General features: G+C 31.6%; 1 protein-coding gene across 1 annotated transcript in view; it reads right to left on the bottom strand.

Moving 5' to 3' along the window:
* Nucleotides 1–13,850, bottom strand: part of LOC106691731 (transient receptor potential protein) — a gene marked incomplete at its 3' end in the record, with an annotated part of 62,185 nt that overhangs the window by 30,569 nt on the left and 17,766 nt on the right. The window contains exons 2-3 of the mRNA XM_014437588.2: nucleotides 2,543–2,715; nucleotides 43–187 (exon numbers count right to left, since the gene is read on the bottom strand). Of these exons, the coding sequence (XP_014293074.1) occupies nucleotides 43–187; nucleotides 2,543–2,673 (276 nt within the window). The remainder of the gene's footprint in view (nucleotides 1–42; nucleotides 188–2,542; nucleotides 2,716–13,850) is intronic.

Raw genomic sequence — 13,850 nt, 5'->3', positions numbered from 1 at the left:
ATAAATAAATAATAAAAAAAAAAAAAAAATTTTTGTATTTACCTTGACTTGAATGTTGTACTCGAGCAAGATTCTGATGAGATCCATGTTTTCGTTCTCTATAGCGGCTATAAGAGCAGATCTGTTGAGTGGGTCCACACAATTGATGTCCAGAATTTCTGGTTGATCCTTGTACTGGTCCAATAAGCTGAAAATCGAATACAACTCTGTATTCATTAACAAAAACCAGTTTATAATGAGCCTTGAAATTCTGATTTTAATTTATTCATAACAAGGGCTTACAATTGAAAATTATATTTAATAATTTTGGCTAATCCATATGCTTTTTTTCGTCTAAATCCGAAAATGAACACAGAATTTTCCTGTCATGAACATCCTTCTTTTTTGCAAATACCTGTCATTACCAGTTCTGTAGCCCAAAAATAATGAAAATTGATAGTTCCAAGGGTACATGGGTACTCCAAGGGTAACCGATTAACTTAAAATTTGAATGGCATCCAAAGGACGTTAACAAATTACCAAATGCAACAAATCGGACTCAACTAGGCCAATAAAAATTCGAGATATAGGGAAATGTATTTATTATTGTTTAAATAAATTCTGGTGACTTTTGACCCGTTGCTTTCGCTACTGTTATCATCAAAATGAAAGAAAGATCGTTATTCAAAAGGTACTAAATTTATCTAGAAAATTATTTTCGGAAAATGAGAAAAATTCCAATAGCCTCTTTTTATAGACTAGTGCTATTAATTATGTGAATATAGATTTGAAAAAAGAAAATTAAATGATTATTAAATAGGAGAAAAAAATAAATTAATAAATTTATAATAAAAATTTAAAAAAATTTAAAGAAAATTTAAAAATAAAAAAGATTTTATTTATATTTGGATTGAACACCCCAAAAACTTAATTGTGTGAGTATTAATAAAAAATTGAAAATTTTCTCACTTGCAGGAGAGAGTGAATTTAACTGCAAATAAATTCACTCTCTGGTGCAAATGAGAAAAAATCCAATAGCCTCTTTTTATAGACTGGTGCTATTGGTTATGTGAATATAGATATGAAAAAATAAAATTAAATGACTATTAAATAGGAGAAAAAAAAAAGAATAAAATAAAGTAGGTTGAAAATTTAAAAATAAAAAAGAAGTTATTTATTATAGTCATTTATAATTCAGATTGAGCGCCCCAAAAACTTAATTGTGTAAATATAAGTACAAAATTTTCTCACTTTATTTATTTGCAGTTTTCTAGATCAACTGGAAAATGATATGCATACTTTGACCAAATTAAATGTTTTACAGTCGTTAAGAAACTGATTTATTTCCCTATGTAATGATAACAATTATGTACACATTTGCTAGATTTTAGGGCAGTAAAAAGTTGTCTGAATATATTTAAAAAATACAAATATTGTATTATATCACTAAATCGATTGATCTATTAGAGTCCTACTTGTGCAATTTGCTAGATTTTAACGCCCTTATGTCATATAAATTTAAAATTAATCGATTTTGTTTTTTAATTTTATTCACTTTTAAAAATTAATTCTGAATATTTTTCTATACGAATAATTATTTTATCCATAATATATGAAAGATTAATATATCCTGAGAGATAATGAAAATTGGCTTTCCTTTATTATGGTTGTTTTCAGTCAACAATAAATTTCTCTACAGTATTTTACAACTTATAAATTGTAAGTACCAGATACTGATTAAGATTTTCTTTATTAAGCTTAATAAAATCCACAAAAAAAATCTTACTGAAAATTGCTAATGTTATTATATGTAATAAATTGTATCTAAAAATAGCTAATGTTGATATAGTGAAACTAGTAAGACATGGTATTGATGCACGTCCCATTTGATTATGAGATAATATCATGTTTGTGTAATGTAATGGGCTTAGGATATAATTAGAAATTAATATTACCATGGAGAGAATAATTATTAATTATTATAAATTATACCTATTAAGCCTTAATACTCTTTATTAATTTATATTACACCTCCAACGTTTCGGACAGCCATTGTTAAGGATAATCATAATTTCCAATTCACAGCCTCACAATAATTTCAAAAACAGTCGCAGGCTACTGTACTTAAGTCTGAAATATTATATTAATTACCCTATATTATTTAATATTAATTATTTTAATTGAAAATTTGAATTAATATTTCAAGACTAACTTATCAACACTAGTATTAAATCTACCTAATACCTGGTTGGTATAATATTATATGTTCTTGTATTATTTAACCTACCTTTAATATTTTTGTAAATTGGATGATTATAATTTGACGGTGTGTGATGATTGTAGGAAGATAGGCCAAGTGGCAGTCAAGAAAAGAAAGGGACTCAACCCTGATGAAGCCCTGCAATGTCGTACAGAACGTCGGTTACTAATAACTATTTTTAATATTATTTTTTTAACTTTCTTGACCACAACCCAGACCATCTTCATAAAATCAGCGCACAATTATACAATATTTCATACAAACACCATTGTTATTGGTATCCATACTCCAGAACTTACGTACTTCCTGACAGTTGCACAGTCTCCCCGTTCGGCAAGGAGGAGGAACTTCTTCTCGACCGGGGTTAGGCCAAGAACCTGTTCGCCCCCTTCCATCCGGATCTCCCGGGCGGTCCCTTCTTCGGCTGCCTTCATCCTCCACTTTCAGACGGCCGATGGACCAGCAACTTTCAAAACCTAAAAATATGCTAACCATTTATAAACATAGTGACTGTTGTATACAACATTCATTAAATTTCAATACGTCACAAAATATCAGACAAATAGCTCAAAAGATCAATATTTTACTAGCCGGGAAAAATTCTGATTTTACATTACTTATGGAAAACATGGAAATCTAAGTAATAGGATTCTAGTGTTGGTACCTTAGAGGTTTGTTGAAAATGAAGTGATTGTAAAATTGGTGCCACATTAGTCACACAAGACAAAGCAAGGAGAGGAGTAACGTAATAAAATTTTAGAATAAAAAGAACACTACTGTGCTATTTTATAAATATAATGTTCATAAGCAAGTTTTATACAGCCCCAGAGTCATTTCTAGCAGCAGCCGGGAAATAAATTTTGACCAACCCAGGTTGGATTCAAACCCACAACCTAAACTAAGCTTCGTATGACCCTTGCCCCAGCCCACTCAGCTGTCATGTTCTCTATACAATTATTGTACTTAAAATTGATTTCTATTGATTAGTTTTCGAGGGTTATAATAGCCTGTGCTAATTTTATTATTTTAATGAAAAAAATCAACCCTTCTCACTTCTTAAAATCTTATTACAGTGTACATTTCGAACTAAACCAGTTCATCTTCAAATTGCAACGATATGTGATTCACATTTAACATATAAATTAGTTTTAAAACACGCACGCAATTGGATATCTCGGGGTGCAGATAGACGCCAGATTTCGGTTTGATGAACACATACATAAAGTTAACACCAGAGCATTGTAAGTGACTAATGCATCGGCTAGGATTACGCCAAATATTGGAGGACCAAGAAAGAATCAGAGGAAGCTTTTGGCTAATGTAATCAGTTCCATGCTTTGGTAAGCAGCAACGATCTGGGCGGAACCCTGCCATGTGCAGTCATATTTCCGCAAAGCTATTGGTGCGTATCGAAGAAGTGTTCTGCGTGTCGCTCGAGCTTTTCGCATTGTATCCTACAATGCTTTGTGCATCATCCCAGATAAACCTCCGATAGACCATTTGGCAAATGAACGAAGGCGGTTCATAATCATTTTATCCCCTTACCGCTTGCGCAGTGTGGGGTTACATATTGCTGAGTCTGGACCATCTCCCTTCTCCTACTCTAGTCCATATCCCTTCTCCTGAACGCCTCCTTTACACTCCCTTCCCAGAAAATGCGTGGTCTTCCTCTTGGCCATCTTCCTTCCACGCGAGTCTTATAAGCAGTTCTTTCCTGATCCATCCAAAGAAGGTGTTCGAATCATCATAGCTTGTGTCCCTCTAGGATGCTCTCAATCGGCTTGACTCCGAGGTTAGTCCGTACTCTATCTCTTCGTATCCTTCCTTCCACCTTACTAAGGTACCGTATCTCCATGGATTGGATCCGGCTCTTGTGTTTCAAGGTGAGGGTCCACGATTCGGAAGAGTAGGAAAGAATAGGGAGAAACATCGATTTGTAGATCATTATTTTAGTTTTTCTCGTCACTTTCCTTTGACCCAGGAAACCCCTTCGAAGCTAACTGAATATTCTTCCAGCTGCACTGATTCTTTGAGAAACTTCCTCATTAATGTTGCCACTTTCGTTGAGATGGGCACCTAGATATTTGAAATTCAGGACCTCTTCTAGTCTTCAACCTCATTATTCTCCGGGATTTCTCTCGTATCCAGGCGGATTCAAAGGAAATAAGAAGAGACGGATGCTCACTGGGCTACACTAACAAGAGAATAGAAAATTCACTCTCTTGAAAGATGTGCAGAGACGCCTGAATGCCTCATCTTCTAGAAGATAGACCCAACATATGATTCCCGATGTACGAACATGGATACCCCGGAAACTCGGGGATTATTATCCCGCTCAACTACGTACAGGACCTAGTTGCTTCAGGGCCTACTTAGCCCGCTTCAAACTGAGGGACAGACTAATGAGCCCAACTTGTGATTCCGTCGACGAAACAGTAGAACATTCATTCTTCTACTTTCCAGCTTTTACTCAAGAAAAAGAAGAAAAAAAATTGGCATAAAATCAATTCCGAAAAACTTAGTCGCTTTGATGATGACTAAGTAGGAGAATTAGAGTGCTACTATGCAGCACAAATCAGAAGAAGGCTCAAAGTACAAAGAAGATGTTGGTACATAGCCCTTCTGCCCCGTGAAGTAATGCTCGACTGCGATTGTGTTGGGTTGTAAAGAAGAATTGGGAGGTGGTTTTTCATTAAATATCAATATATGAAGTTACACAACCGTACAAGATTCCTACGTGCGGTTGTGTAACTTCATATTTGTTGCACTTCGTCTGATGAAAGATAGTTCCACAACCCATAAACAAAAAAAAAATCAACCACATACTAATTAACATCCTACATACATATTTTTCTTGTTTATAACTTTATTTATTATTTCGTTAGCTTAGATTCAATTCCCTTATGGGATATCCACGTGTCATGTAACGATTTATTTTCTTCACGTTATCGTGTAAAGTTGTATCTTTTTTAAATTACTAAAATATTTTTATTTAAATTTAAATTTTTTTCATTAATAAATTCTAATTACTTTAACAAGGTCGATTCTTGACTGCCGTACTTTATCTGTTGTTATAAATGCAATTTGCAAACTTCTTAATATTAGATTTCTATAATTAATCTTTACTCGATACAAAATAACAATTTATTTATTATTCACTTTAAATTAAATAATTCCCCTCACTATATATCCACATATACATAGATTAGTGGAAGTAAAAAAATTGAACATGTTTCCATGGGAACTCTTTCTACTTTATATACTTGATTACTTCAATTGTTTTTCGTCACTCTCTATTACCTTAATTATTGGCTTTCCGGGAGTATATTGATATATATTGGTATATATACCATCGAGATAAGTACAAAAAAAGCCGAAAATCTATTTTTAGTAACCGACGTTTCGCTGCTCCACTTTGCACGGCTTCATTGGATCCTGGAAGAGGTAATAGTACAAGAGCCCAAGAAGAAAAAAAAAGGCAATTATCTCACCCCAATTTTTTATTACTTTGATGAAAACTATGTATAATTACGAGTCAAAATTGATGAGTCTGCCTCATCAAGTTATATTAAGGGGGAATAAAAAATGGCGGCTGTTTGAAAGCGATAAAAAAATTAAATTTTTCATTCGGAGCTCTATTTCTTAAAAAGTAGGAACAACACAAGAAAACCTAAAATAACGTCATTTGAATATGACCAAATTTGCTAAAATATGAGCCCGCCTGTAACCTTCTTATCCCAGACTTAATAGTCAATTAGTCGCACCCCTTTGTGACGTATGAGCAGTTAAATTGGATCTAATTATGTTAAAAATATGCTTTAAATATTACATAAGTTATCTAAAATTATTAAAATATCAAACCATAAACAAATTTCATCCAAAATTGCTTGAAAAACTGAAACCCTTTGTGAAAATTTTGAAAGCATAATTTATCCAAGGCTGCCAGAAGTTTTTTTTTTTTTTGCTAGCATATAGTTGATTCCAAATTCAAAATGTCGTATCTGTAAATTTTGGGTTTTGTTGCATTTTAAAGTAGTTGAATTCACGATGTCAAAAAGACGGAACTAAATACATGACGTAACTAAATACTAAATGATCAGTTAGCATACATTGAAATTAGCTATTGCATTTAATCTTCAACTATAACTCAGATACAATTAAAATTTAATAATCTATCTTTTTTGAATTATTTTGGTTTGGTACCTATAACGCCGATGCAAAATCAAAGTAATAAACATAATAAAAACAGTTAAATTTTACTATTTGGCGTTTTGTTGCATTTTGGCATGGTTTCTTATTCTTTTCGCTATACAAAAAAGGCATAACTGTATATGTATAGTGTAACTAATTAAAATGCTGAATGACCAATTGACTTTAATTTAAATTAGCTGTTATCCTAATTAAAACACAAAACTGTCATACATTTTCGGACGCCCCACTTCGGCATTTGACCGACTTTGTCTTCATTCTCACTATTTCTTAATTTTTTTTCAATGGATAGTAAAATATGGTATTGATATTGAGGAATGATTAAGGAAGTATAAGTGGAAGTATATACATAATAAAATAATAAAAAATAATCATTAAAAAGTGATTAATTTATTCTAAGTCAACAATAATTAATATCAAACCTTACTAACACTCCAGTATATTACCCTTAATTAACAAGGAAAAGATGAGGATGTGTTTTGGAGAATGAGAATTCCCTCAAGAAGTTTTTTTGTGAGGCATTCATTAGGTAAGATTTATAAGCAATCACAATGCTTCAGGGATTTAGGAGTCAGAATTATTGGAAATTCGATATGTGAAGAGCGAAGATATCCTCATATGTGCCCTAAAGGTCACTCATTTTTAACTAAAGTAAAATTTATACTGAGAAATCACTTCTCTTATGATTAAAGCTTTTGCTACGACTAATATATTCCAAAAGGTTAATTACCCTCTTTGTTACGTTGTGTTATTAGTGTTTTTTATACTTAAATTCTTCAGAATATTATTATGATAATGATTTTTAGATTCCATTTCTAGATTCCACTTTTTTTTTTTAATATTTATGTATTGCTATTTACAACTGTACATTACAATACATTCAGTAAACCTGTTCTCGGTTAAATTAGAGTGTTACAGGCGTGTAGATAACCTACCCATTGGCAGCACTCTAATGACGTTTTACATTAGCAGGTCTGGTGGCCATCTTCTTTTCAGTCGCTTCGGAGGATTGTCAGGAATGGAAGAGGATGCAAGGTTAGAAACTAGGGGTTTTGAGTGGTTAGGGAGTTTATAATGGAAGGAGTGATATCTGGTTCGGGCCAGATCAAATGAAAAGGTACATTTTTTGCTAAGGTACATAATTATAAATATGCTTGAATATATAAATTTTTTTTGAAATTTTCAATTGTTATTCTTCTGGAATTGGGTGGACAGAAGGTAATCGAAGATATGGGATTTGAAGATTGGATGGGAATTAGAACTACGAATAAAGCAGGGAATAGAATTCCATAGGGAAGAGGAACGGATAAGGAAAGACCTACCAAAGGCTGCGGTTCGATGTGCAGTTCAGACATATAAGTCTGAAGGCCTTGAACGGGTATTGCGTGGAGTTTATAGATTCCACTTTTAGATTCCATTTTTAGATTGCATCTCTTTATGAGAGTTCTATATATTTGATCGTTGTAATTTCAAAAATCATAATAATCTATTTTCATTGGAAACAATATCGGTTGAAACATATGCTTTTGAAACTTTAATTTACTTTCAGTGGTTTCTTAATAATGTTTAGGTTAGATCAGGGTTCCAATGCCTCCAGGGCCAAAATTAAAAATAAGGAATGAAAAGACGCGTATCTGTTTTAGGACTTTGTGAATGAGTTAACTTGTAATGTAATAAGGAGCGTCAAGGATTTTACGTGGGATTTTGGATTGTAAGGATTGGATGCGGGAGGAATTTGAAGGTTTGGTATAGACCCAAGACTTAATTCCGTATGTCCGAATTGGTCTGATTATCGTAGTGTATACTAATGTTTTGTAGTGTATGGTCACAGTCTACCTTCTCTATTATAATTTATCACAACAGTGTGATAAAAAGTTTAATTTTTAATTTAATGTGAACAATTGACTAGTTAGGGTAATTTATGGAATGATTTTTTAATGATATGGTTTGAGGATGGCCGAATTGGCCAAAACGTCGGACTAATAAAGGACTAAAAAATGTTTTGAGACTAAAATAGGGTAAAATTTATTTATTTAAACAATAATAACCAGTATCAAGAAAGTCTAAAGTTCATAAATAAACTTAAACTTATCAATATAAACAAAAGCAGTAATATTTCTTTATATTAGCCAAGTATTTTTTATACATTAATAAGGAAAATATTATTACTTTGTAAAGGAAAAGATAAATCATTTATCAATCGATACAAACTTTTTAATGGAATCAAAATATGAATTTAGTGAGGCCAACTGCGTCCACAAACAGACGAATACCCACCTCTAGTTGTAACTAACCTCATGAGTCGAAGTAAATACACATCAGAAAGTTTATTCATATTTATATTTTTTTTTAACAAAACTTCATCAGCGAAAAAAATCCTTTCACATAGGTACGTGCTTCTGAAAATGAAATAAATAAAAATAAAAGAATAATAATAATAAGATAAGAAACATAAATAAACATTAATTTTTAAGAAGCAGGAAAAATAATTAATTTTCCTACAAGGATGACCCTTACGTTTGTTGTACAGAATGATAACACTTGAAACAATCGCCCAAACGTAATCCAACACCAAATTTTATTTGTACACACTTCTAGGATAATTTTAATTTTAAATCAGCCTGTTCCACTTCTCCCATACTGACTGATAATTGCAATTTATGATCATTGTACACACGGCGTGCAGTCGGTCTTTTTAGCTCGGAAATGCATTGCAAACACAGTGTGCAATTGGTCTCGTATGGGTTATGTGAAATTTAAAGAATAATTATTTAATAAAAATGGCATTACGATATCAAATAGTTAAACTAGGCATGTGCCCGCCAAATATAAGAGAAAGAAATTTATTCAATCATGCTGCCCAAATACATCGGGTTGCCACATTTACACAACATACTGATCAATCCGTGACTGGACATATATAAATTACATATTTTTATATGATATAATATAATAGAAAGATAACATTTCCACAGTATTCTTTTACAATTAATACCAGTCTACAAACTAAATTGTGTTAAAACAGATCTTTTATTAATGCATTTCGACATTCTCCATCACCTTAAATGATTTTCTTTGTTAAATATTATTTTTTTTCTAAATTTGTTAGCTTTCCATCTGTATGCAGTACTGCTATTATTTACGGAAATGTGTTTTCAACTTGCAAAATATACATTTCTTCATATCTCCTTAAGTTAATTATCAATTCCTTTCATTGTTGATATTGCTCCATTTTTAACTACTAGTAAAAATGTGAAATAGTTAAATAATTCAAACAAATAAAACTAAATGCACTTTAGTGAAAGCCGTTTCGAAAATTCGGCATTTATGTCCTGTCAAACTATTTAAATGAGGGTAACACCTAGCTCATATTAAAGAACAAATGATTTTTCATAATAATACCGAGTTTGATCGAAATCGTTTGAACCGTTTTTGAGAAAATCGTAGAAATGAGAAAAATCGATTCTATAAACAGTCAGAAAGAGTTACTGCCTCACTTCAGGCATATACACGACTTAAATATGCAATTTAAATTTCGTATGACGTTTTTGAGCTGGGTCCACACACCTAGACCTTTGTGCGAGACTTGTTTTTTTCATCTCGTGGATTTTTTTTTTCCAAGATGAATTAATTTTAAGGTGTTTTCTATTTCTAAGATAATGAAACACACAACTGTTATGAAAAAACTGCGACCTTTGACCACATGACAGTTGTTTCTAAATATTTTTGTTCCTGAAAAACAGAAGAGATAAATATTGTTATGGTTTAACATGATTTGATTTAGCAATCCAGTTGATGCGCTGAATGTTGTAGGCGATGAGTTTATTCATGGTTCTAGATGGACACAGATCCCTGTATTAAGACATGTTCGTTTTTGTTACCAGTGAGGCTTAAACCTGTCACTCTTGATTGGATTGGACGACACAAACATTTCCTAGAATATTCTACCCATCCTTTGCCTCCTTCTTACCAAATTATTTGGATCTGTTTGGTTTTCCTTTCTTCCCCTCAATATTGTCAAATGAATCAACAAAATTGTTGATTCATCCAAACTCTTCTCTGCATGCGTCATTGTTTATTTCAAACCCCCCATTCCTCTTCCTGATTTACTTCATATCTCCTAATTAAAGGAATAATTAGACATTAAGCTTATTAAACGCTGGAGATGAAGTACTTACCCTTAGGCTATTGCTTCCTAGTTTATAAGAAGTATATTCAAATCTGGAAATAAACATTTTATTTTATAATAAAATCTTGAAGTTTTTACTTTTATATGAGTTTGATATTTAAAGTAAAGAAAAACAGAGATTAGGAAATACTTTTGAAAACCTTTGGATTCAGTTGGTTCTCAGTGCAGTGGTTCTCATTTTGAGCTAATTGAGTAGAACTATTGAACCCATTGCTTTTCAGTTATGCTGCCGTAGTGATAACTCAGTGGTCATTTGTTTAAGTACCTGTCTGTAGTTTCTACCTCTTCACTCCAATTTCCCATGATTCTTATTACTCCATTGTTTTCCTAATATTATCATTTATTGACGATTTTTTCATTGTTACGATCTCTTAAAAGTCTTAGTTCCATTTATCATTTCAGACCTACAATATACTGTATAAATAAATTTTTAAGGTCCTATATTAATGAAAAATAATTAATTTTACATTTTTCACTACCTTTTATATAGCAAAAACTATAATATTTTTAATTTGTTCGTTTTTTTTATGTATATATATTTTAATTTGATTTTAGATATTGTGCTTGCTTGAAAAAATACCAGTTTATTATTAAGTGAATTTCGGTTTATTGCATTGGATTTATTTGTAAAGCTATAAATTACAGTACATAACAGGTTGAGAGATAGTGCAAATAGTGTAAACAGATTGTTTCCTTATAATTCCTTATAAATGTAAGAATAATTATAAATATTACAAAATATTAGTGGTGCAGATATAATTATCAAGGACACTAAGTAAAAGTTAATCCCAAAGATTGGGAAAGGACACATAATAAAAAATAAACAAAATAAAAAGGAGAGTATTTATTTATTAAATAAATAATTTTCCTTAAAAGAATAAAGTTAGTTATAAATTTATTAAATTTGAGAAATGCAAAATTCAGAAGTACCCCAGATAAATTATTGCCCTCGGGACTTCTTCCTACGCCACAACAATAATCTAGTTCTCTTTTTCTGGAAGGAAATGTTGAAAGATTCAAATTAATATATAATTATGATCATAAATACATCAAATATAGCTAAAGTTCATGAAATATTTCAAGTTCACTTTTTCCTAAATAACCAGCCCGGTTTATCGTAATCGGGGATTACTGAATATAACGACCAGAGGCATTAAAAACTTAAATATGCATTAAAAAATAAAAACTATGCTACCAGAAATTCTCAAATATGCAATAAGGCAGTACAAATAACCAAATATGCCTTTAAAAAGTAAGCTAAAAAATAAATTAGAAGAGGGATTAAAAGAAAATGATTTTAAATGTTGTACAATATAAACAACTTTTTAAACATTAAAATTTGTAAATAATAAAAATTATATTGAAAAAGATAACTAATTATAATAAAAAAAAACTAACTATATTCTTATAATTGTAGGTAGATAGTCCGGATGGTGGTCAATAAAGGTACCAACTTAAGTCAATAAAGAAAAAACTATTTATTGTTAACCAACGTTTCACCCCATTTTGCAGGGCTTCGTCAGGGTTGTCTGATTGAAACAAGGATGACAACTGAATTCAGTTCATCATTCATCATCAATGAACAATTCAGGCTGTCTGATTGAAACAATGATAACAACTGAATTGTTCATTGATGATGAATGATGAAATGAACTCAGTTGCCATCCTAGTTTCAATCAGACTGCCCTGACGAAGCCCTGCAAAGTGTGGCGAAACGTTGGTTAACAATAAATAGTTTTTTCTTTATTGACTTAAGTTGGTACCTTTATTGACCACCATCCGGACTATCTACCTATAATTATAAGAATACTTTCAACATTAGGAGATTAGGATGATCGTAATGCAAGATTACGTTATTGTTACCAATTATTTATTACTTTTTAAATACATTCATTGCTGATTTTTGTTTTATGAAGCTGACCTTGGTCTGATCAACAGCCGCCAACCATCTTTCTCTATCTTCTGTAAGGGTAACTAGGATCCTAAATTGTCGCAGATCCCGCCTCACAGCATCCCTCCATCGGCCCTTCGGCCTACCACAGTGCCGCACACCATCCGGAACGTAACTGTACAGTTCATGAGCCACTCTTTCTTCGCTCATCCTCATTACATGACCAAGCCATTTAAGCCTCTGTATCCTTATGTACGTGGAGATGCTACATTCCTTATAGAGCCCAAAAAGTTCACCATTTTTCATTCTTCGCCAAATACCATTCTCGCATACGGGAGAATCTTAGGGTTCTCCTCAGAATTACTCTTTCAAACTTAATTACTGTTTCAGTGTAGTTAACATAAAACCAAGTAGAATATTTATTAAAGCGAGGTTGTTGCTTAGCATTTTGCTATTCATTATATCATAAACTTTTACTGTCTTGGGCTTATCACAAACTTATTACAAACAAAATTTTTTGATCCCAGATTGTATCAATCATAAGGAAAACATTAATTTTGATATTTCAAAAATAATAATATGGAGAAATAAAATAGAATAGAAGGTTATTTACTCGTAAGTAAACAGAGTTTGTGAAGAAAGTGAGCAAACAAACTGAAATGGAACTGAGTACATTGTTTAAAAGAGATTAGAAGTGGAGGAAGCAGGGAAATGCAAACATACTTATATTCTAAATTGTCAGCGATTAAAGAGCCTGGGATTGTGATCGGTAATTTCATCATTAATGTTACATTTTAATTTTTATTTCCACTTTTTACTTTATTTTTTACAATGAAATAGTCCAACTATACAATTATATATGCATTTATCATCAAATTTGCGAAATAAAATTTGGCACATTGCGTCTGAGTGACCTGATTCGTAAAGATATTTTATTACTTGTTTAAAAAATGCATGTAAAAAATATTAAATACGACAACTATTAAAAGTATAATTAATATATGAAATTGCATAAAAATTAGTGCCTTGGTTACGTTTTAGACGAATTAAGTTGTCTCTATAGAGTATAATGAATAATATAAATACCCTGCCCCCCTCCACAAGGAGGAAGTTGAATGGGGGCTTTAATATGTGTAATTGTGAGCACAAAGTGTTGTATTATTCTACAGCCCCCTTGCCTGGACGTCCACCAACATGAAGGACCAATTTGTAGTGCAGATGATGAGCTGTCATTTACATCAAGTTAATTTATAACTATAGTTAAATAATTTATTCTATAATTATAGGTCATATTTATATATATTTCTAATTTTTTAATATGA

This window comes from Halyomorpha halys, unplaced genomic scaffold (assembly GCF_000696795.3).
Source record: "Halyomorpha halys isolate HHAL.00 unplaced genomic scaffold, Hhal_1.1 Scaffold2846.1, whole genome shotgun sequence".
Lineage (NCBI taxonomy): Eukaryota > Metazoa > Arthropoda > Insecta > Hemiptera > Pentatomidae > Halyomorpha > Halyomorpha halys.
This window is presented reverse-complemented; position numbering and strand designations above follow the sequence as displayed.